The sequence below is a fragment of the Nothobranchius furzeri genome, chromosome 18 (assembly GCF_043380555.1).
Source record: "Nothobranchius furzeri strain GRZ-AD chromosome 18, NfurGRZ-RIMD1, whole genome shotgun sequence".
NCBI lineage: Eukaryota > Metazoa > Chordata > Actinopteri > Cyprinodontiformes > Nothobranchiidae > Nothobranchius > Nothobranchius furzeri.
In genome coordinates, this window is record NC_091758.1 from 11,786,528 (window position 1) to 11,811,612 (window position 25,085).

General features: G+C 44.2%; 1 protein-coding gene and 1 long non-coding RNA gene across 5 annotated transcripts; both read left to right on the top strand.

The window, feature by feature from the left end:
* The first annotated feature begins 7,110 nt into the window (after positions 1 to 7,110).
* On the top strand, positions 7,111 to 9,049 carry LOC107391589 (uncharacterized). The gene is made up of 2 exons (XR_011517289.1): positions 7,111 to 7,303; positions 8,431 to 9,049. It is a non-coding gene; the product is annotated as an uncharacterized lncRNA (long non-coding RNA).
* A 409-nt stretch (positions 9,050 to 9,458) lies between these two features.
* Positions 9,459 to 24,891, top strand: bcl2l12 (BCL2 like 12). 4 transcript variants are annotated; one of them, XM_015968945.3, is made up of 8 exons: positions 9,459 to 9,562; positions 15,239 to 15,419; positions 17,679 to 17,862; positions 19,148 to 19,367; positions 19,484 to 19,588; positions 20,162 to 20,235; positions 20,361 to 20,624; positions 20,697 to 24,891. In XM_015968945.3, exons 2-8 carry the CDS (start codon positions 15,241 to 15,243, stop codon positions 20,736 to 20,738), a joined length of 1,068 nt encoding a protein of 355 aa, XP_015824431.3. In that variant the 5' UTR covers positions 9,459 to 9,562; positions 15,239 to 15,240; the 3' UTR covers positions 20,739 to 24,891. The 4 variants fall into 4 exon arrangements, with proteins under 4 accessions (XP_015824431.3, XP_015824432.3, XP_015824429.3 ...); XM_015968946.3 differs by having other exon boundaries at positions 9,459 to 9,545; XM_015968943.3 differs by lacking the exon at positions 9,459 to 9,562 and having other exon boundaries at positions 11,502 to 15,419.
* The last annotated feature ends 194 nt before the right edge of the window (positions 24,892 to 25,085 follow it).

The following is a 25,085-nucleotide window of genomic DNA, read 5'->3' on the forward strand; positions in this document are numbered from 1 at the left end:
TTGTTTCAATATTAAATGTGGGTGCAAAAGGACATTGATTCAATGTTTTAATGTAGTTAATGAAAATTAAATGTGGATTCTACATTGTTTCAATGCAAGCTTGCTATCTTGGAAGCCACTTAAAACTTCAAAATGACACCATTTTCAAAAATAGTCGCCATTTCTGGCATAAAAAACACATATTTTACCACAGAATTGGACTCCCTGGACCGATTTGGATAGTATATGAATCCTATGTTTCTGACCACAAGGAAGTCCAATTTATAGCTTTGTTCATTTTCAGACCAGAAAAGTAAAAACAATAAATAAAAAATACCTAAAACACAGAATAATTACAGCCAAACATATATAGCAGGTTAATGTCCACAGCACAGGTGTCACCAGTCCAACATCACAAGATGTTTAACAAATGTGCTATTACCAGTCTACTATAAGGCATTTGTCCCCACACAACAGTTGCATAGTCCAGTACAGGTCAGGCCAAAAACGGTAGCATTTGCGTCGTCCCTGGCATTCTGACTTTTTTCCACACGTGGACCGTTGCTGACGGCTCTCTGCAATAGGAGGAAGCTCAGTCCAGAAGATCGGCCTCAGATCACCTTTCTTGGTCCAGCCTCAGTTGGCAGGGCTCTGTGTTTCGAGCTGGTATACCACTGACTGACTCCATATGCAGCCTGCCTGGTAGGCAGCATGCTTCACATGCTGCAATAGAGCAGCTCGAGTAGGAGGAATGGCCTCATATGGTGTCTGCTTCTGAGCAAACATGTCTAGCCTGGCATCAGCAACACCATCAGCTGGACTGCACCTGTCATACAACATGACCACAAACTTCTCCAAGAATTCCTCTGGTCTTCTCCAAGAATTCCTCTGGTCTTCTCCAAGAATTCCTCTGGTCTTCTCCAGTGCAAGCTGTAGACCTCCCAGGTAATACATCACTGGGATAGAGTACAAGAAAGCTTCTGAGTAGTTTTAGAGTTCAAAATCCAGCTTCTACATTGTCACAAATGTCAAATTTGATACCAAGAATATTAATGCGGGACAAGTATCTACAATTTCATTGCAAATAATGAATTTTTGATAGCAGAAATGGTGGCCATCTTGAATTTGAAGTGGCTTACATAAATTTGTTGCTGCTTTCCAGAAAGATTTCTGTCAAATATTCAGTTATCTGCTGCTCTGCTGGGGGACTAATAAAGTCTGTTCATCTTTGATTCATCAAGAAGTCGGTTTTCCCCCAGCCTTCCCTTTATCTGCCGTGACCAGAGCTAAACGCTGGTCTTGGCCATTTGTGGAATGATTAGTTTCTGCTTAAAATGACCCGAATAGCTCATGAACTGACTGGATAAAGACGAGTTTAAAAGGTGCTGTTGTAATATTATCGCCTGACCAGCAAGCCCCACGCTTGCTCTCGGTATAGAGTTAAACAGAGGACGAGTCTGGCAGGCCAGGCTAGTAATATTACCTCCTGATGGCTGCACAGGTGAAGACACATTATATAAGATTAGTCATCTTTTCCATATTTCTCATTTTTACCCTTGTGTTTAGTACTTGTGTGGAGGAGTCAGGATGACATAAAGATAGGTTTATGTATCTAAACACTGAGCTTTTCTCCTCTCTGTTGGCCCTTAAATGCAGTCTCAACTCATTTACATACAAGCCTGCTTGGCTCAGCGGACAGCCAGGCGTCGGCCATATTTACATACACACAGAACAGTAAAGGTCCTGCCTGGCGCAGGAAGCCATGTGGAGATGTCAACAGTATTTACATACAGTCAAAAGACCTGAGTGTGTGTGTAGCCTCTTTGTGCCCCCCCCCCCCCCCCCCCACACACACACACGTAAAATTGTGACTTAGCCTATTTCAGCCTTCAGACCACTTTAAGCTGTAGACCATTAAGAGCTTTCTTCAAAGCGGCGTCTCTACACTTCATCAGAGCTTCTCACCAAACCAACGGAGAGGTTTGGGTCTTTTATTGGCTTTGTGATCAGAGGAGGCGGGTTTAGAAACATAAGGGACGAAAGGAGGGCCAATGATTTTTATTTTCATTGATATTTAGATATTATTGCAGTTTTACAATTGCTTTGAAATGTTTAAGGCTGCAGACCCTGACAGGATCCTGAGAACCTTCGCCAGCCAGCTGTCTCCTGTAAGTCTTCTGGACCACCGGAGCCCGAGTCAGCAGAAAATCCCAACAATGAGGAAGATGTCCTGCCAGGCAGAGGCGGATTTAGCAATTTGGGGGCCCAAGGTGAACACAGACATGGGGCCCCCTTACACAAAATTTTGGACAATCTTATCTTTAACAGGATTTGCGAAACTCTCCTCTCATCTGCCACGAGTTATTTTCACTTTTTATTAGTCCTCCTCTTTTTTCCTGTCTTTCTCTCCCCTTGAGTGCTTTCTTCTTCCTGTCAGTGCTCCTGTGCTTTTGCCTTTCTTTTTTTTCTATTTTCCATTTTGGTTTATGTTTCCCTCCCTTTAAACATTTTCCATTGTCTTTCATTTCTGCTTCATTTTAATGTTTACATAGAAAAACGACGTCACTTTCGGAAGTGAAGATAAAAGCTTTTTTGAAGCAAGCTGCTTCTTGCTCTTAATAGAGCCACTAGGATAACTCCATTTCATGCTTAATGTTTTGACTACCGCTTCGAGTTTGTTTCGAACGCTCGCACCTCTCTTCTTCTTTTTCTGCTTTCTCTTCTTCTTATTTGTGGTCTTATGACACTTGGCAAACAACAATTTGGTGCATTACTGCCACCAACTGGATTGGAGTGGAATGACAACCAATCACTTCCTGTTTCCCAGCATCTTAGTACATTGAGACATTAACAGAGGGGGGCCAGCAGTCAGGGCTAGGGGGTCCCCCAACATAAGGGGGCCCCAGGCGGCTGCCGACCTACGCCTAATGGTAAAACCGCCACTGTTGCCTGGTTCCAGTCCCCCAGAAGTCAATGCCATCAGACCCAACTGACTACGGACCAGTTGCCCTTTAATTCCACGTGATGAAGTCCTGGAGAGACTTGTCTTAGCCCTGTTGAGGCACAATTAGGAGTTGATGATCGATTCATCTATCTATCTATCTATCTATCTATCTATCTATCTATCTATCTATCTATCTATCTATCTATCTATCTATCTATCTATCTATCTATCTATCTATCTATCTATCTATCTATCTATCTATCTATCTATCTATCTATCTATCTATCTATCATCTATCTATCTATCTATCTATCTATCTATCTATCTATCTATCTATCTATCTATCTATCTATCTATCTATCTATCTATCTATCTATCTATCTATCTATCTATCTATCTATCTATCTATCATCTACCTACCTACCTACCTACCCATCCATCCATCCATCTATCATCTATCTATCTATCTATCTATCTATCTATCTATCTATCTATCTATCTATCTATCTATCTATCTATCTATCTATCTATCTATCTATCTATCATCTATCTATCTATCTATCTATCTATCTATCTATCTATCTATCTATCTATCTATCTATCATCTACCTACCTACCTACCTACCCATCCATCCATCCATCCATCCATCCATCCATCCATCCATCCATCTATCTATCTATCTATCTATCTATCTATCTATCTATCTATCTATCTATCTATCTATCTATCTATCTATCTATCTATCTATCTATCTATCTATCTATCTATCTATCTATCTATCTATCTATCTATCTATCTATCTATCTATCTATCTATCTATCTATCTATCTATCTATCTATCTATCTATCTATCTGTCTGTCTGTCTGTCTGTCTGTCTATCTATCTATCTATCTATCTATCTATCTATCTAAGTTTATAACTACAGAGATAACTCTGGATAACCTAGCCTTTTAGATGGAGGAATGTTGGAGGCAGGGCAAGGGAGAGTCGTCTTTACCGACTGTACACTCCACCTCCCTCTACTCATTCACTTGTCCAGATCTGGGGCTAACAGATTTTAACCACAGGCCCTATCAAATAAAAATGTTTTAAGCCTAGTCTTAAAGGTAGACAAGGTGTCTGCCTTACGGACTAACACTAGGAGCTGGTTCCACAAAAGAGGAGCCTGATAGCTAAAAGATCTGCCTCCCATCCTATTTTTAGATATTCTGGGAACCACCAGTAAACCTGCAGTCTGAGAGTGAAGTGCTCGGTTAGGAACGTATGGAACAATCAGTTCACTGATGTATGATGGAGCTTGATTATTAAGAGCTTTATATGTGAGAAGGAGGATCTTAAAATCTATTCTGAATTCAACAGGTAGCCAATGTAGGGAAGCTAAGACAGGAGAGATATGATCTCTCTTTTTAATTCTCATCAGAACTCTAGCTGCAGCATTTTGGACAAGCTGAAGACTTTTAACTACATTCTGTGGACTTTCTGAGAGTAATGAATTACAGTAATCCAGTCTTGATGTAATAAATGCATGAACTAGTTTTTCAGCATAATTCCTGGAAAGGATGCTTCTAATCTTAGCAATATTCCGAAGGTGGAAAAAGGAAATCCTACAAACCTGTTTAACCTGGGATTTGAATGTCATGGTCGAAGATAACACCAAGGTTCCTTACTTTGTTCTCAGAGACTAATGTAATGCCATTCAGGTCAGGTGATTGACTAAGCAGTTTCCTTTTCTGAATTTCTGGTCCAAAGATGAGAACTTCCGTCTTGTCTTGATTTAAAAGCAGAAAGTTTTGAGTCATCCAATTTTTTATGTCCAAGACAAGCCTGTAATCTACCCAACCAATTAGGTTCATCAGGGTTAATGGATAGATATAACTGAGCATCATCCGCTTAACAGTGGAAGTTTATCCCATGCTGTCTAATGATTTTACCAATTGGGAGCATATATATAGTAAAAAGAATTGGTCCAAGCGTTGAACCCTGTGGTACTCCACAAGTAACCCTGGAGTATGAAGAAGATTTGTGATGTACGTTTACAAAATGAAATCTATCAGACAGGTAGGATTTAAACCAGCCTAATGCTGTTCCTTTGATCCCTACAACATGTTCACTGTGTCAAAAGCAGCACTGAGATCTAACAAGACTAGAACAGACACAAGATTCTTATCTGAGGCCTTGAGAATATCATTTGTAACTCTCACTAACGCAGTTTCAGTGCTGTGATACTCTCTAAAACCAGACTGAAATTCCTCAAACAGAGCATTAGTGTTTAAATGCTCACATACTTGGATGGCCACTATTTTATCCAGGACTTTGGATAAAAATGGAATGTTAGATATTGGTCTATAATTCATTGGGTCATCTGGATCCAGAGAAGGCTTCTTAAGTAAAGGTTTGATTTTATTACTATTTGTCTGCCTGTCTGTCTGTCTGTCTGTCTGTCTGTCTGTCTGTCTGTCTGTCTGTCATCCTGGGGAATCATCATGTTTTATCAGAACATTCTAGATCAGCAGCTGCTGATGACAGACTGTTGATTTTGCAGATGTTTAAGGATTTAAAATGTACTAACTATATAAATAATAAAGGTGCATCCAGACTACAGCGAGGTAACAGGAACTCAGGGTTTTCTATGTGCAGCTCTTCGCTGAAGCGTTAGCGCCAGGTTGTTGGTGAGCACAGCAGCGTGCTCTGAGCCCAGTCCTGTTTCATCTGGAGATTGAACACAGGCATTTCCTGCTTGTGGATTTCCTGTTAACAGATTCTTACAGTCATTTAAAAAAAGCTCCAACCAGCTCATTCACACGAAGAAAGATTTCAGGCCCAGAAAACAGAAATTAACCACAAAGGTAGCAGAGAACAACAGGAAAGGGCGGGCTGTTCACTCTCTGCCCTTTTATGGCAACAAAAAGGAAAGATCTAACATCTGGTTCTCCAGGGACATAAACGAAGAAGTTTATCAGTTAGGAAGGAGACAAACAACCTGAATGATAAGCTTCATCAGGAAGAGCCCCATCTTCTTCTTCAGATAAACTCCTCATTAGCCATCGTGGTCCAGGGCATGACCACCATATAAGGGCACACACAGCGTGAGGGCTTGGAGGTAATGATGTGTTAAAAGTAAATGTTACATGATAATAAGTGGAATTAGACTCCTTCATAACCCCCCCCCCCCCCCCTGGAACATGAGAGCGCGTCTCCTCGTCAACACTTCCCTACCTTTGTTTCATCGCATCATTGTTTTGTTCTTTGACCTTTGACCTTACAGTTCATGTGTTTCATGACCTTTGCCACAGACAAAGAGAAGACAAGTTCTGATGTCCTAATGTGGGTGGTAAGGCTGTTGTGTCACAGCAAGAAGGTCACAGGTTTGAATCCCAACTGTGTGAGGTTTGCATGCTCTCCTAGCGTGGGGCTCTGATGTCTGCTGCAGCTTCTGGAGCCAGAAGCTATCAGGCTAGCTCTAGAGGTCAGCAGCACCGCGGCTTTGGTCGCTATGGAAACAAAGACTCAGGGGTGGTAGGGATTTGAACAAACCAGGAAAAGGAACTTTGGGTTAACCTTGTCTAAGCTGTTTAGTTTGGGGGGATCTTAATCCAATCAGTGTCCTCCTCACAGCACCTGATAGCGGCCCTGTCCTTCGAGTGGAAGAGCACCTAGAGGGGCGGAGCTTCACCTTGAGAGGCTGAAGGCTCTGGTTGTCATGGTCGATACAGCTCTCATGGTCCTGGGCATCACCTGTAGAATAGAAGACCAGAGTGGAGATCCTTTCAGAGAGTGACACTCAGGACCACCCATACCTGCATGTTCTTGCAAACTTGGGAGATAATTATTAACAAGCTTGTGAAGAACTTGGGGACCTGCTGTAGAGGTGAATCCATCAGGCTGGAGAAGAAAAACAGCTGAAGATGTGGATAGTGACCCTGGAGGACTCCACCACACCAGTTAGGTTTTATCTGAGCACATCCAGATGTCAGAAGTATTTGTTTTAATAGTTTTATTCAGATCAACTGGAGACTTGATTCTGGCCTATGAGTGAACTCATGAACTTCCCTTGGAGCCATCATATATCAGCATCTCTCCCCCCTCACTTGTGGTCTCTCAATGTTTGTTTTTGGCTTCCTGTCACAAAGGAAGTGCCTCACCCAGCCGCCTGACTCCCCATTGGTCCCACCTTTAATGAACGGCACTTTTTTGGGAGGGGGTGAGACAGATTTACAGAAGCACCAGAGGGTAGAAGAAGGAGCAGAGTCTGGATCTGCAGACATGAGGACATGCTGTGGCTAACAGCAGATCAGTGCAGAGAAGGCTCCACATCCAGACAAGCAGCAGAGAGGCAACATCTGACGGCCCGGCAGGAAATGGCTTTGTGTTGCACGAGGTAAGCAGACACATATCCCGTGTTGAGCTCCTCATTTGTCTGAAATGATTTTCCTATCTTTGCCGTCATGATGAAGCAGGGAATTACCTCCAGAGCTGGAATGTTTCTGACGAATGAAGTCTTGGTCTGGTCACTCCCAATCCTTGTACCAGTGTCTTCATGTCAGTGGCGCTGGACAGGTTTGGGGGGGGCTGTGCCATGAGCTGCAGGGGCCTTACATCTACTAGTTTCATCTGGTAGTGTGTGTGTGTGTGTGTGCAGGCACAAATGTGTGCATGGGTTTGTGTGTGTCAGTGTGTGTGCAGGCGTGTGTGTGTGTGTGTGTGAGTGCATGTGTGTGTCTGTGTGCATGTGTTTGTGTGTGTCTATGTGTGTGCAGGTGTGTGTGTGTGTGTGTGCAGGCGTGTGTGTCTGTGTGCATGTGTGTGTGCAGGTGTGTATGTACGTGAGTGTGAGAGTGCATGTGCGTGTGTGAGAGAGAGCGAGAGAGAGAGAGAGAGAGAGAGAGAGTGAGAGTGAGAGAGAGCATGTGTGTCTGTGTGTGTGTGTGTGTGTGTGTGTGTGTCTGTATGATGTGTATGTGTGTGAGTGTGTGTGTCTATGTGCATGTGCAGGCACAAATGTGTGCATGTGTTTGTGTGTGTCAATGCGTGTGCAGGTGTGTGTGTGTGTGTGCAGGTGTGTGTGTCTGTGTGCATGTGTGTGTGCAGGTGTGTATGTACGTGAGTGTGAGAGTGCATGTGTGTGTGTGAGAGAGAAAGAGAGAGAGAGAGAGAGAGCATGTGTGTCTGTGCAGGTGTGTGTGTGTGTCTGTATGTTAGTGTGAGAGTGTATGTGTGTGTGTGTGTGTGTGTGTGTGTGAGTGCATGTGCGTGTGCAAGTGTGCATGTACGTGAGTGTGAGAGTACATGTGTGTGTGTGTGTGTCTGTATGATGTGTATGTGTGTGAGTGTGTGTGCATGTGAGTGTGTGTGTTTTGATTTTATCCACGACTTTGTAAGGAACCTTTGAGTGATGCTTGCAGCAAACATCTGCATGAGGATGAGAGGAGCAAACCTTCCTTCATAACTGACCAGAGACTCAAACAAAACCAGTGAAGCTATGTTCCTGTGCCCGTCTCACCACAGGGCCAGGATCGTCTCACCACAGGGCCAGGATCGTCTCACCACAGGGCCAGGATCGTCTCACCACAGGGCCAGGATCGTCTCACCACAGGGCCAGGATCGTCTCACCACAGGGCCAGGATGGGTCAGAGCTGGCCGGGATGCTCCTGAAACTCCTTTAGCTAATGGTGGGATTCCAGAATGCGGTTAAAGCTAATTTTAGTCTTCTTGAAGCATTAAATTTAACTGAAAATGTCTATTTAACATCCCAAATGCCAGCAAGCATGGAAATTAATTATTTATGTTTGACCCTAAGATGAATCCATATTCCTACCCGAGTCAGCACCGTGCTCCAGCCGGGCCTTGGGCCTACAGCAACACCCCCACAGCCAGCAGCCTCACTATTAAACCCGGTGATCACTATTATCACCTTTGTGTGGGTTTATTGCTGCAAGATCTCATGTTTTATTTTGCTTTTATGTCCTCTACTTTATGTCGTGTTTTATTCAGATTGTGAAACATTCATTATCCTGAAGATTGCTGCTTAAATAAAGTTTACTTACTTGTTAATTCAGGTTGCAGCAGAACTCTTTGTACCCGAAATGGAAATAACTCAAAAATAAAAATCACGTTTGCCTTGGAAGGTGTGTTGTTTCATTCCAGATAGACCCATGTTAGCCTCGCCTCTGTCAGTGTGCCCCAGGGCAGCTGTGGCTACATCGTAGCTCATCACCATCAGTGTGTGAATGTGTGTGTGAATGGATGAATGATACACTGTAGTGTAAAGCGCTTTGGAGTCCTTACTCTGAGAGGCGCTATACAAGTGCAGGTCATTTATCATTTAGTGCACACATGAACGATCAGCTGTTGGTGTCTGCTTCTGTCTCCTTTCTCCGTGGACAGGTTTGGTGTGATGAATGCATGAATTAAACTTTATTCCCGAGAGGATAGAGATGGATGACTCTGAGATCACCCCCACCCCCCCGCGCGCTCTTCCTCCTCCCACCCCTCGCGCTCCGCCCCCCCCCCCCCCCCCCCCCCGCCACCACACATACACACACACACACACACGCGCGCGGTAGAACAAATCTCGGGTCCGAGTCCGACTCTCGACACCAAGCCGAAGCCTCCGTAACCAGGTAGGGAGACGTTCCAGGTGAGTTCACCTTCGCTTACCTGAGAGGAATCGTCTGATCGTCTCTGTGACGTCAGCCACTAACTTTAGTGAGTGTGGGAAAGTTTTATTTGCCGGTGTCCCGGGTCCAAGTTGGGTCCAGTTCCTCCTCCCAGATGTTCAGCTGCCCTGGTCTCTAACAGACTGCGCATGTTCCGCTTTTATCAGACGTTTGTAAAAAAACAGAAGCGCCACTTCTGTGAAGTTGGCTTCAGATTCCTCCTGAAGGCTTTCTGATCAGTCACAATCTTTCCACCACGGCTAGAGCCACAGTTTTATTATCTGGTTAATGAGCTGCGGCATATGACTGGCTAAATTAAAAGCGTCTCAGCTTAAATGTTAATAAAAATGGTGGAAATCAGGTCAACCCTAGCTTTGGTTTGCTGCTTTACAAAACGAAAGTAAAACTTCTTTAAAAGTTTCGCTCAGAGACAGCAGCTAGCTTGAGCTGTGCGTCTTCCTGGTAGCAGCAGACTCGGTTCGGTGGGAACCCAGAACCAGACCAGATCAACAGAAGAACCTCTTTGATCAAATCCCAATCAGAAGCTGGCTTCGAGCAGAATTTCTGTGGTTTAACAGGTGTTGTGCCATAAATCGACTCGCTGCCAAAAACTGATCAGCCACCGCGGGATCGCGCACGGTTAGGGCAATTGCATTTCTAGACGAAATTCCCCAGGATTTCGCCCTAAAACTCAGCATATCTAGCAATATGGACATTCAGAAAGCAGAGATAACCTCTTCCGGTACTTAAACAGATGTTTATCGTGGATGTTAGTTTTTCCAGTTCGGAAGTTGTTTTAAGTGTTGCTATTTTTCTTAAACGTTCACAATGAGGATATATTAATCCTTTTTGCAATATTTGCGATTGAAAGACGGATTGTGGTAAGAACTGGCTTTCTTTATGCTACAGCCTTGATACAAAAAATGAATAAACAATGTAAAATGGCACCCTGTATTGAATGTAAACGTCGTATAAATGTAAATAAACAATTCTCCAGTGATTTGATTTTTCCCCTTCCTTTCTTTCTTTAGTCCACTTGACATGGAGCCACAGTTAGTTTGGGGTACATTTTTACTTGAAAAATAGTATTTAAACTGATCAAGCTTTGGGTTTAATGACACTGTGTAGGTTACTATCTATACATTACGTTGCTCTATTTAAAAGTAACAAGATAAAAGCACATCAGCACATAAAATTAAGATTGTCACTTGCCAAATAGACTACACCCTCCTGTTTACCTATAAGAAACGCCTCAAAATATCTTTAAATTCTTTATTGATGATTTAATTGTAGACAACTAAAATGGCGTTTTACTTGCCAAAAAGTGATTGAATCGCTCAGATTTTCATGGAGGCTAAAATTGACCAAATAAGGGTTTTATGTATTATCTGTTGATGTTACTGTACTCATACTGTCTACTGTATCATCAAAAACACCCCAAAAATGGCAAAAAAAGAAGATAATTTCCCTTGCCAAAAATTGATTACAGTGTCCTGGTCACGTGTAAAGGGTTAAATTTACCTAAATATTACTTTATTTATTATCTCTTGATGTTATTAGTGCCATCACAGGATGCTGGGTCTCTTCCACATTCATAAACACCCCAAAAATGGCAAAAAAAAAAAAGATAATTTCCCTTGCCAAAAATTGATTACAGTGTCCTGGTCACGTGTAAAGGGTTAAATTTACCTAAATATTACTTTATTTACTATCTCTTGATGTTATTAGTGCCATCACAGGATGCTGGGTCTCTTCCACATTCATAAACACCTAAAAATGGCAAAAACTATCTAACTAAATAAATAAATAAAAATGACAGTTTCACTTTTTTGAGCTTATATATATATATATATATATATATATATATATATATATATATATATATATATATATATATATATATACACATGCTAATGGCTAGCCTCTCCGACGCTAACGCCAGCCTATCCATGCTAAAGGTCCGTCGAGGGATAGGAAATCCGGCTAGTGGCCAGCCTAGGCACGCTAAAGGCTAGCCTCTCCAATGCTAGCACCAGCCCGTCCAGGCTAACGTTAGCCCATCCATGCTAATAGACAGCAGAGGGAGTGTTTGAACCAGTCAATGACCAGCCGAGTATGTGTCTGTCGCGAACGAACCGGCTCTAAGAGCCGGCTCTTTGAAGTGAACGACGGGAGCCGGCTCGTCATTGGGAGCCGTCCCCTCCCCCCTCCCCTCTTGCTTTGGTGAAAGCTACAGGTGATTGGTCAACATGTGTAACTGTGTGTCCAGACTGTGCACTCACAGAGCAGTAGGGGCGGGGAAAAGGGAGGATCAGACTCAGACAGACACACAGCAGAGCACATGTGGGAGGAGGGAGACAAGAGGGAATGAGGAGGAGGGAAAAGGCGAGAGAGAGGGAGGAGAGTGCGACGAAGACAGTGAGAAAATGAGCGCCAGCCGTCGGAAAGTGGAGATTTCTTAAAGTGTTCCAATCAATTTTTGGCAAGGGAAATTATCTTCTTTTTTTGTCATTTTTGGGGTGTTTATGATGATACAGTAGACAGTATGAGTACAGTAACATCAACAGATAATACATAAATCCATAGAAATGATAAATATTTGATATATTGCTTTTTTTACATTACTGCATTATTTTGGTTATAAATGTATTCTACGCAACATAAAATCTGAGGAGCCACTTGGGAGCCGAAAGAGCCGGCTGTTTTTGGTGAGCTGAGCCAAAAGAACCGGCTCTCTAAAAAGAGCCGGAATTCCCATCACTACAACCGAGGGCTGCTAGTCCCTAGCGTATCTATTAGTAACGCCGGTAAAGGTGCTATTTCTCAGTAATCAGCGCCAGCCTCTCAGTTACCGGCGCCAGCTTATCATTAATCAGATTGGTAGTTTGCTTCGGAACTTATATAGCCTTCTGCTGCTGGGCAGTAGTCTTAATTTTGGCCCCCATGCCGTGCCATAATGAAGCACTTTGAGGGGCATTGATCGCCTAGAGATGCAGATATAATGTAAGCATCAAAAATATGATACAGCATACATCATGGACTGGGGATTATTTAGGTTTACTTTACAAATTTCTAAAGAAAAATACAACAACTGGCATGTGCAACATAAGGGCTTTCTGTTTAATAATTCAGAAAACATTCCTTCAAGTTAAAGGGCCAAACTCTGATAAATTTTAATGGAGACATGTTTCCTGACTTGTGAAACTTGGCAGACAGCAGAGCAAGAATTATACGTGCAGGCGGGGTGCTGTGCCATACGGTCCAGAATGCTGCACGCATAGAACTGCATCCTACAATGGCACAGCTTAATCAAATCATAAATCACGTAACCCCCCAGTACAGCGTTATTTATTGTGTTTACCTGCAAGGGTTTCGCCATGGTTTTCACTTGGATCATCCATCACTGGCTCCGGCGGATGTGGAACAACAGGCTGTTGTTTTGATCTGGCTCCCCGTCTAAACCGGTCAAATCAGGTGGTGGTTGTCGCTTTCTCCTCCGTATGACCCATGTGGAGGGACGGAGCCCAGTCCGGATCGCATTCCAGCATGCTGTAGGCCGGTTTGCCTGCATACGACACTAATAGCAGCCCGCAAAGCTAATGAAAACAAAGCACTCCAGCTAGTGATGTGACGTTCACGAACGAAACAAATCTTTTGAACGAGTTTTCAAAGTGAATGATGAGAGCCGAGCCCCTGCAGAGAGCGTTCATCTTAATAAACCTCCCCGGAAGTCGGTCCAACTCACCCGCTCAAACCCCACCCGCTGCTGTGACGGACGTAGGAGGAACCACAGATATGTGTATAAACACGCTAACCAACCCCGTGCACCCTCACAAACACCGCAGGAAGACGCTGCTCTTGCTTTTGGCTTCATTTCATTCTAAGGAGCCAGTCTTTTGTACGGATTTTTGAGGTAAACGGCCGACTAATGAACGGCTCCCATGAAAGAGCCATAAATCCCATCACTAATTCCAGCGAAACAAATGGGCCAGCAGCGGTCTTATTTGTGAGCTGTATCTACAAATTCGCTATGATAAATCACTTCACTGCAATGCATAAACTTACCTTTACGGAAAGGTCTATAGCAGACCAACATGTGACCTGGGGTGTCCTCAAATGTTAAGTTAGGTCTTCTGATAGCAGCAATCCATGCCATCCTTTGCCTCTTTGTAGCTTCAGACACATCGCTGGAACAACCTCTCTTCCACACAGGAATCCGAAATAAACGTGTGCCTTTGGCTACTAGCCTTCCCTGGTGGTCTTGCGACCTAGTATGGAAATCAACAACACAACAAGCTCTGACCATGTTAGGGGACAACTGTCCGGAAAAAAATAGAATGGAATGAGCGCGCTTAGAGTGGTTTGGGGGGGAGGGCTGTCCCTCATACCTACAATCCTTTGCGGTTTGAAGCCGGAAATGACGACACGTTTTCATTCTCAATTGGGGATTGGGACACTCTACGCACTCGCACCCCCTGGTCGGGATTGCACATTTGAAGGGCGCAAGGGTGGAAGTGCGAGTATTGAGGCTGGGCCCAAGTCAGTGGGGCAAAAATGCTATTTTCTAATTCTGCTTGTTACGTGCCATGGATTTCACATATGACGTCCGTGAATTTTAAAGAAGCGCTTATTTTTGCCCGGGGGAAACACTATTTTAGGTTTGGTGTGAAAATATGTCCAGGACTACAAATGTGCTTCACGAAAGTGATGTCATCAAACCAGAGCAAAAAAGAGGGAAATGGCTGTAAGTTAAGCAAACTTCCAATCCTTCTTTCAGGAGTAAAGATCCACCATGAATCTGGTCATGTGGTAAGTAGCAGCTACGCTAGCGGGGAGGAGATTATGTGGTGACATCATATATGCGATGTGCTGACCTAGGCTCCCTATAGATGTCAGTGGGTTTTTCCTACTATTTTCTGCTCTGTTCTTGTGTGTTTTTATTGGTGACTGTTCTGTTTGTGCTTTTATGTTTCGATGTTTTGTCTCTGAGCAGAACTTTGTTCTGAATCCATTCTGTTTTTAACTGTGCTAAATACATTTGGGTTTGCATCAAATTAACTAAATGCTCGTGAGTTAGTATTGATCAGTGGAACAACCTTCATCAGCAGCAGTCCCAGTTGGGTCACGAGCAGACATTCCCTTCTCACTCGTGGTTCACCCAACTACCCCCCATATGCCGCTACGCATCCCTGGGTAACAGGAAGTAAACCTACTCTAGTAACTGCTACAATATGTCTATGGTTTACGTCCACGCGTCTGCCATATTGCCTATGCCATAGATTCTACGGCACGATTGTCATGGAAACTATTATAACAGCATCTCTAAACTGAGTTATCTGAATCAAAAGGACTAAAGGACAAGTTTAATCATTGTCGATGAATCGTTTTTGTGTCTTTGAATTCATAACAATGATCAGTGAGACCAAAAACGTGTAAATAAGCATAGAACCTTAATGGTCCCTCAGGATGGACAACAGCAAATACTCACATGATGGTTGGATGGATGGATCCCTGGATTGTCACGCCTAAGGAATCATTTATCCTAGCTTATGAATGAATGAATGTCTTTAGATATCCAGTCTTTCTGTTTATGTGTATTAAGGAGCTTATTGGTGTGTGGTCTTCTACTTATTTGTTTCTGTCTGGTTTCATGTTAGCCATGTCGGAGTCTCCTGGACGAAGGTCCTCTGTCTCCTCTGTTTACTCCGTCTCTCTGGTGGAGATCAAGGCAGAGACTCATCTAGTCCTCAAGGCTTTCCTTGAACGGACTCTGTCCACCCCTCAGAAAGACAGGCCAGGTAGAGTGGGAGGAGCCTATAAAGATCACAGCAAATACAGGTAATGCTACTTACCTCCACAGGCTTCTTGTGAGCTAGTTGTTATGTTCTGTTCTCAAAAACAAGATTGTTCCTCTGAACCACAGACTTGCTGGTATGTAACTACTGTTCTCTGAAGGAGAGGTCCTACACATGCAGTATGGGATGTCCCACCCTGTGTGATCTGACTGAAGACACCTTTAATCAGGCCTTTAGGCCACCAGACTCCGCCTGCAGATAAATACAGCTGCTTGCATGTTCGATGATCGCTCTGCACCGAGCCCGGCTGAACAGCAGAGCAACAATGGTCTTGTACCTTGTTCCTCTCCTTCAGGGAACAGTAGATTCATGCATAATGTAACATTTCCATTCAGTCCATTCACTTGCTACAACACGTATGGGACAAGCCCCGCAGAGCAGCCATCAGGAACTGAGCCCTAAAGGCCACCCGTTAACGTGAGTCCTGAGATCCAGCACACAGGACAGAGTGAGCCACCGAAGGAGCCGTCACATCCAGACAACAGGCGTTGAGAAAAGTGTAGTGAAGACCAGCTGGCGGCAGCACGGATGCGGTAGCCTGGCAAGCCAGACTAAATAAATGTATTATTTAGTCTGGCCATGCTCCATTGACGGCTCTCGGTTGTGGGGCGGGTTCTACCGTTGTCTTTCAAATGATCTCCGCATTCCACTGGACAATGAATGTGACATACTCTTGTTTCACTCTTTTGCATCATCCCACCCACCAGGCATGTAGAGTGCCCTGATTGGCCCACAAAGCGGATAAAGCTCTGTGATTTGTTCACTAAGCAGATAGAGCACTATGATTGGCCCAACATTATGGACCAATCACAACTCTTTATGTGTTTGAAACCCCTCTAGAGAGCTGTGATTGGCTAGCCAGAATGCTGTTGGGGCTGCAGAGGTTCCAGTGGAGCATGCCTAGACCAAACTTTGCAAAGCAAGAATTTGGTCTAGCTCACTAGGCTACGGATGCGGCTCACTGGAGCTCCTCTGAGAAGAGCCCGCGATAAAGCAACACCTCTGGCAGAATGCGCTCTCACTCCCTGAGGTAACGGGAGGCCCCTGCTGCTGTAAGCAGGAGAAATGGCCTCCACCACCCAATCTCCTGTAAACAAGTAAAAGTCCTGATGAAGCACAGATGGAAGTAAAGACTCTGTAGGTGTGATCAGAGCCTCCTGACCTCTTTGGCTCAGGTCCATCACCATGTGGGATCAGTGAGTGTGTTTACATGCAGCCAGTAACCCTTTTAAAATCCGGATATTCACAATAACCCGGTTCCGCACGGCCATGTAAACACCGCCAAAAACCCGGATATGCTCATAACCGGGTTTTTAAAAACCCGGTTACTACACCTGGGGTAACCCTTTTCTAACCCGAATGTTTGGTCGTGTAAACGCACACCGGGATATTCCCATCAAAGCGTGTGTTCTGCGCATGCTCTGTTCGCAAGGAATCTTGGTCTTTTGAGTAGCGAGACGTCTTGTATGCGCCAGAACACCGGAAGTAAACAACAAGTTGGGAGCAACATGGCGAGTCGCGGCACAGCACCACACTTTTGGAGTGACGAGGAAACTAAAGCGCAAACAAACGCGGTCGCTATCTCTTCTGAACTGGGAAACATGTTGTTGTTTTCACGGATACCGGAACAAGAAGAACTGGAAATGACGCATATTGCGTCTTGACGTAGTCCACATGTCCTGACGCTACCCCAACGTCTGCATTTAAATCGGGTTATGCAAGTTAGAGGTAACTCTTTCTATTTATGCTTGTAAACGGGTTATTCTGATCAACTCAGAAACCCGAATACCGACCTTAACCCGATCATAACCCGGATATTGGCTGCATGTAAACGCAGTGAGTGAGACGACCCCTGTCTGATGTTGGCATCAGAAACTTGCATGTTTCTGTTCTGATCTCGGTGATCATCTGAGCAGCTTGGATCACGTCATCAGATGTTAGAGAGCAGTTGCCTTTTTCCACATCAGAATTTAAGTCATTCAGAAGTTGTCAGGCTGCAGAGGGAACTCGTCTCTTGATTGGGTTCAGAGACTGACTCATCATCAGAGAGGAACAGGTGCTGGGCGTGTCTCCGTGCATTCTGGGATCTGTAGTTTTAGTGGTTTTGGTGCTGGACACCCACGTGCTGCTGGGATGCAGACGGTTTTGTAGGCCATGTAACACAACCGCAAGCCCGTTCAGTTCTGAACCGAGAGGCGAACACCCCGTTTGTCTTGTTGTTCATCATGTTTTCTCTGTTAAGCTCCAGACCTCAGTCCAAATCTAAGGATGGATATGAGTCTGAGGGTGAAGATGAAGGGCAGAGGAAGACTAGTTTCAAAGAATTCATAAAGCAGCTGCCTTATCGGAACTCAATACTTCGCTCAAAAGATTCCAAAGGCTCCCTGGGCAGGAGCAGCAAGGCCAAACCGTCACACCAAACAGAGGTGAGTCTCCGTGAAGCTGTGGGGTAATCAGACTCAAATATAACCTGCTGGTTCCTCTAAGATCAGCAGGAACGAAGAACACAGACTGGAAAATATAGCACCTTCTAGTCCTAGAACCCCCCAATAGGGCTGCTCGATTATGGCAAAAATAATAATCACGATTATTGTGACTGAAATTGAGATCACGATTATTTAGGACGATTTTTCAATTTATGTTGATTTTTTTTTGTTTTTATTCAGTCATAAAATTGCTCAGGGCACAATCAGGACAAAAATCAGAAACAAGATGATCACTAAAAGAACTCCTGATTCCCAGTATAAAAAGAACAATATACTTATAGCTCATAGTTTATGACCCAAGGGCTATAGACCTTGGTTTAACTCATTTAAGTCTAACCAGTACAGACCCAAATACCAACATCTTGCAAATACTGACAGCAAGAATTATACAGTGGCATTTATAACAAATAAATGCAAATAAATTAATGTTCACAAAATGTTGCATAACATTTATTGAGTCGTGTCAAGGTGCTGTAGGAGAGTGCACTAGCACCGTGTCCTCAGAGAGATTAGTTATTATTTATCAGTGTGAGGAACTTATTTCTACCTTATTTATAAACTATTTATTTACAAGTCCATCAGTTAATGTAATAATTGTCCCAACCACAGCTGCACCCCCCACCCCCCAACCCGGTCTCACAGCAATCGGGGCAAGCTGCACGTGTGTTTAGCACGCCGCATACGCACATTTAGCCGTTTTTAGTGGCTCAGGAGTCCGCAGGTGCGGTGTGTGTGTCACTCACTCTGGTTACTCCAACAGGGAGCCGGCTCCGAGAGCCGTCTTTAGCGACTGACACATCACTACATCATTCCCTTTCCTAATGTCCTGAAGAACGGTCCGGAGCGCAGGCGGAGTGTTTAGCTAACCTGCAGGAAATGTCAACGACAGTTATCCAGAAAGTAGCTAAGGGTTACCAGAGATGTTTCTGAGGTGTTCGCTAGGTACTTTTAAGATTTAAAAAGTCAAGAAGGGGGTCTGAAAAGCTGTTGGAAATAGCGTCAAAGTCGCTAAGTTGGCAACACTGTGGGAGGAGCGCTTCATTTGCAACTCAGGGCAGCGCAAGCGGGAGGAGCAAATAATCGGCTTGTTTTGTTTTTTATAATCGTTCAAAACTCAGATCGTAATCGTGATTAAAATTCGATTAATTGAGCAGCCCTACCCCCCAAGGTGCTTCACAACACATAAATGTGTCTGATTGACTAAACTGTTACTTTAACCAATCAGCAGGATAGCTTATCTCCCTCCTCCTCCGATGAAGATGATGGCGAGAAGAGGAGGAAGCAGAAACAAGTAAAGATCAGGAATAAGCTCGCCAAGTTCTTCAAAAAGAGGCTAAAAGAGAAGAAAGACAGAGAGAAGGAGGACAGCGGAGCATCTCCCCAGAGGCCGTCTGTCCTGCCTTCAGAGGCAGGACGGGATTCTGCTCAGGACCTTGTTTCTCCAAGTACGGTCCTCCACCACATCAGAAAGTCACACAAAAACCATCAAACTACAAACTTCTGCAGGTGTCTGAGTGTTCCTGTAGAGCTCCTGAGATTCCTGTGTTTGGTGTTCAAGCAGGTCACACAGGTGGCTTCTACGAGGAGTTGGCCGGGAAGCTGGAAAAGATAGCCAGGAAATCCTCCAGGATCGTGTCCCCGAGTGTTACACTAGAGTCATCATCAGGTAACACACACACACACACACACGCACGCACGCGCGCACGCACACACACACACACACGCACGCACGCGCGCGCACGCACGCACGCACGCACGCACGCACACACACACACACACACACACACACACACAGATTCTGCTTCTAGATGAGACCAAGTTCATGATATTCAGACATTTTTTGTTTTTCATAATCTTAGATTAATAATCTTAGATTAATAAAGTTTTTTACCAGTCACATCCTAAATTAGACTGCAGGGTCAGAGGTCACGGGTTTGCCCTGTTGTTTTGGGTTTGAGCTGCTTGTAGCCTGCTCTAAAAGAAGAGGACAGAATCATTCCCCAGAATATTTCTTTAGTGGCGTTCCTGACACCTGTTTGTTCAGAACCATCGATAATTATGTCAGCTGGATAATTAGTAATAAAATAGTAATAAGGATCAAACAGTGAGTCGTGCGTGAGGTAAAAGATCTACGGAATTATTGAAACAGGAAACTGACGTATTCGTCTAACTGATTTTATTGATGATGTCATCATGTAGCTGACAGCATCATGAATGTGATGTCATCTCTGTGTGTCAGACTGTAGTAAAGAAGCAGTGGTCCAGAAGCTGGTTGTGCTGCTCTCTTCAGAAGGAGACGCTATGAATGAGAAGGTAAGATGGGTCAAGAAGGTTCTGGGACCTCCCCCTGAGCATGGCTGACCTGCTGTACACAGCTAAAGCACCGTCTGTGATAGGATGAGGTTTACCTGACGTGTAACGCTGACACCTTCCAACAGATCCAGTCCGACCCGTTCCTGCGCTCCAGCCTGGTTCGTCTTTCATACCCGTCATTTGCCAAGCTTCTAGACGTTGTTGGTAGCAGTGTGGGATCAGAGGCTCCACCTGTGCCGCCACCAGGTAGTCCAACTCTACGTCGCATGGCTGTGTCTATGGAGGTGTCACGGCGAATAGTCACAGCAACGGGAACCCAGCGCATGGAGGGCTTCGCTGAGCGCTACATGCAGAGCTTCGTCCCATGGGTCAAAAGTCACGGAGGCTGGGTGAGTGACATGAATGATGATTTCAAACAAAAGCAGTCAAACTGTGAAACATGTTTTGCCTCTTGTCTTTAGGAGAATGTGGCAGATTTGGAGGATTCTGTGGAGTACGACTGACGTTCAAACAAACTGAACTGACTCAGGTTAGCTAACGAGTGATGGACCGACCCTGCCTCGCGTTCCTCCGTGAACAAGCTGAGCCACCTGGACTCGTGTGGATAGTGACACAATAAACTCTGTTAGGGTCCACGTTGACCTGTGAACCTGCGCCGGGTTCTGGTTTCACAGGATCAAGTAGAAACACTTTAGTCAACACAACTACAAGCTTTTACTTTGAAAACATACAGGTGACACTGGAAAAACTAGAATCTGGTGCATTAATGTCAATGATCCAACCTAAAAGGTGAAACTAATCTGAGACAGACTCATTCCAGGCAGATCCAGATGTTTCTGCCCTTATTAGTTCTAACTGAGATGATCATGGTTTACAGATGATAAGAACCCACATTCAACATCTCAATCCGAATGTTGGTTCAGTTCTCTAGTTCAAAAAGGGTCACTCCACTGAAACTGCTCTGTTAGCAGTGACAGAATCCTTAAAAGAAGCTAGAGCGACTGCCAAATCCTCCGTGCTTATCCTGCTCGACTTATCGGCTGCATTTGACAGTCAACCATGGCTTCCTTTTGTCCACACTCCAGCATGGGCATCACAGAGAAAGCACACGCCTGGTTTGAATTGTACCTCACAGGACGATCATACAGTGTATCTTGGCTTGGACAATCCTCTACCGTGCACCATCTTGCCACAGGAGTCCCCCAGGGCTCTGTACTAGGACCTCTTCTCTTTGCCATATACACCACCTCACTGGGTGAGATCATTCGATCACATGGCTTCTCCTACCACTGCTATGCAGACAACACCCAGCTCTATCTGTCATTTCCACCGGCCGACCACACTGTCTCTGCACGAATATCAAACTGTCTCTCTGACACATCAAAATGGATGAAATCCCACCATCTCCAACTCAACCTCTCTAAAACTGAACTACTTGTCATCCCAGCAAAACCATCCATACAGCACAATATCTCAATCCAAAATGACTTCCTATCGCTGGCTCCTTCAAAGGCAGTTCGAAGTCTGGGTGTTGTGATTGATGAACACCTGAGCTTTAAAGATCCTGTTGCCTCTGTTGCTCGTTCCTGCCGCTTTGCGCAGTTTAACATACGAAAGATCAGACCATACCTAACACAAAATGCCACCCAGCTCCTGGTGCAATCTACTGTCATCTCCCACCTCGATTACTGCAATGCCCATCTAACTGGTCTTCCAGCCTGTACTGTGAGACCTCTTCAAATGGTCCAGAACGCAGCGGCGCGTCTGGTCTTCAATCAGCCAAAAAGAGCACACGTCACCCCTCTGTTCATTGAGCTCCACTGGCTACCACTAGCAGCACACATCAAATTCAAATTGCTAACACTAGCATACAAAGTCCGAGATGGTACGGCTTCCATCTACCTGAATCCTCTTGCAAAGGCTTACGTCTCGGTCCGGCCGCTCTGGTCATCACAGGATCGTCGGCTAGCAGTGCCTACACCACGCTCAGGACAATCCAGACTCTTCTCATGCATCGTTCCACAAATGTGGAATGACCTACCAAGCACTACCAGAACAGGAGCTTCCTTTTCAATTTTCAAGAAACTCCTGAAGACCCTGCTCTTCAGAGAGCATCTTCTAAACTAGCACCCTCCCTGCACCCGTCCCCCCTCTCTACTGTCCACTCCTTGTTCCCTCCTCTCCATGATTGATGTCAAGTTGTTGTTGTTATTGTTGTTGTTAGCCTCAAGGGCAACATGCCGATTATCAATTGTAAGTCGCTTTGGACAAAAGCGTCTGCTAAATACATAAACATAAACATACATAAACATACTCTAGACTCAAAGTGTCACACTCTGATCAGCTGATGAATCCAGAGCACCTGCAGAGGGTTCCTGAGCCTTTAGATGGTCTCTCGGTCTGAGCTGGATTACTGACGAATATGGACCTGATTCTAGTTTTCACTGTTCCACCCATAAACCAGCTGCTTAGGGTTTTACCTGTGGTAAGGTTAGGAGACCATTTTCCTTATTTATTTAGAAAACTAAAACCTGGAAGCTGCTACTGTCTACTACCCCCCCCAACTCCGACTACTGGTATTGCAGGTGCTACCTACTACCACGTCTGCTTTGGTTTCCCTGCCAACTGGGCCGTAAACAAACCTGTCTGACACTAGTGGCTCTGGTCTGAGTTGGTTTCTAACAAGTTCGACTGATCCTCCATCTGAAAACTGACGGGGTTAACTGCTGACTTGCTCTTGACTAACGTTTAATGCACCAGTCTGTTCAAATGTATTTGCAGTTAATATTTAAGCTAATGGGAAAGATACATAACTACAGTGGTTAGGGTTAGGTCTAGTTCAGTGTTTGTCAGGTTTAGTACTTTCGAGAGATCAGGCAGTAATAAAGTACTACTATAGTTACTCCAAATAGCCAAAATAGCAGGAGTCGTCCCCTTTATTGTCTCAGAAGTTACCAACATAAATGTAACTTCACATGACTGACTGTTCTGGTGCACGGGTACTATTGTATATTTGATCATTTGGTTTTTGTTTTATCATCTGTAAAATAACTGAAGTTGAACAATCTCTAAATGTTGTTTTATTTTGACACATTTACTGTCACGGCCACCAGGATCAGCCTGGCGTGACGGGAACAGCACGAATGTGATGTTTGCTCTCAAACTCTACGCCGTTTACGGAACTCTGTCGCACCAAGTTGGGAAAACGTCTGGAATCAGGAAGTATTTACATCTTACTGTGTCGATTACAGGCAGAAGTCAACAATGTTTCATCTATTTATTTCTTGCAGATGAAACAGGTGATGTCTAAGAACATGTAGTACTGTGTATTGTAGACTTGTACTGTAGTAGTATTTATTGTAGTACTCAGGCTGAAACAGGCTTTTATATTAAACTCCTTCGTGTCGATGCAGCCACGTGAGAGTTTGATCGAGCTGCAAACACTCCTGATGACTTGACCTACTGCTTTGGTTTTCTTGGCTCACATCGACCCTTTCCAAGCTCCCTCTGCTGTCTAAACTCCTGGAAAAAGATGGCTGTAAACACTGAAAATGCTCCTGGATGAGCATGACATTCCCAAGGTTTTCCAGTCTGTGTTTTAAGAATCTTCACAGCAGGGAGTCTGCATTGCTGAGGGTCGAAATGTCGTCTGACTCTGGACACACTTGGTGCTCTTGGACGTGTCCACAACCGCGGATCATGAAATCCTCGTGTCACCGGTATACGGTCGTTATTCGGACAGTGGCTTTGGAACGTTTTGTCCTAATCAGCTAATCAGGGTTTTTTGTGTCAGAGTTGGTGACTTGGTGTGTCTTTGTGCCACTGTATTGTTTCTTTTCGTTTTTGATGTGCGTTTAACTGTGCAGCACTTTGGTACATCTTGTTTTTTTATCAACAGTTTATAAAAAAAAAAACTGGATTTGATAGCTGTGGATTTATGATCCTAAATCCAACCTTTTATAAATTCTTATTTCTATCTGGGAGTGAAAAATCTGTGGTTAACCTGTTTAACCCTAACACCCCCCCAATCGGGAGCCTCTACACTTTCATGTCCCAAACATCTACAAGTGTCCACATTCTCCAAACACGACTAAAACCACAACCAAACAGCCCAGATGGCAAACAAGGCCGTTTTAAATTGAAATAAATTAAGATGCAATGATGATTGAACTTTATTTTAGAAGACCTTCTCTGGTGTCTGCTGGAAAAAACCCTTGAACAAATGTAGTTGAGGCCCCCTGGAATAAATAAAACAATGGACTAAATTTCCTAAATGGAATTTGAACTCACAGCCTCCATCCTGTCAGCACTTTCACACAGGGCAGCTCTTCTAGAATAAAGTTCAAGTTTTATTTTATCTTAATGTATCAAAAACCAAAATTTTCTTTGTTTACAATCTAAACTGGTTTGATTGTAGCTGTAGCTGTGCTCGGGGAACGCAGACAATCACTGACACTTGGGACATGAAACTCCAAAGGCCTCTGATTGGGAGCCCAAAGAAAAAAGGCCTAGGGCCTAAAGGGACATCACGTTGAAGCATTATGTTATACAGTATGATGAAACCTTATTGTTGGTGTCTATTGGTTGTTGTCGGTGGTGTCAAACGCTACGTTTATGGAAACATATTTTCATGAAAAATAAAAATGTTCCAGTTCAAGTCATTCTCATTTCTACATCATCCTGCAAACAACCCAAAATAAAACATCCGCTCTGCAGTTTAGTCAGACAGACACTGATCCTGGGTCAGTTCTTCAGCCTGCTGCACTCCCAGAATCACGCTGCCTTTCTCTGAAATCGACAGGCTGTGGCAAGCCATTTTAACATTTATTAGGCAGGCTGGATACGCATTA

Coding starts and splice junctions, on each gene's coding strand:
- bcl2l12 (XM_015968943.3), top strand. CDS start 15,139: ATGAATGTCTTTAGATATCCAGTCTTTCTGTTTATGTGTATTAAGGAG. Junction 19,589..20,161: donor TACACTAGAGTCATCATCAG/GTAACACACACA, acceptor TCTGTGTGTCAG/ACTGTAGTAAAGAAGCAGTG. Junction 20,236..20,360: donor GAGACGCTATGAATGAGAAG/GTAAGATGGGTC, acceptor ACCTTCCAACAG/ATCCAGTCCGACCCGTTCCT.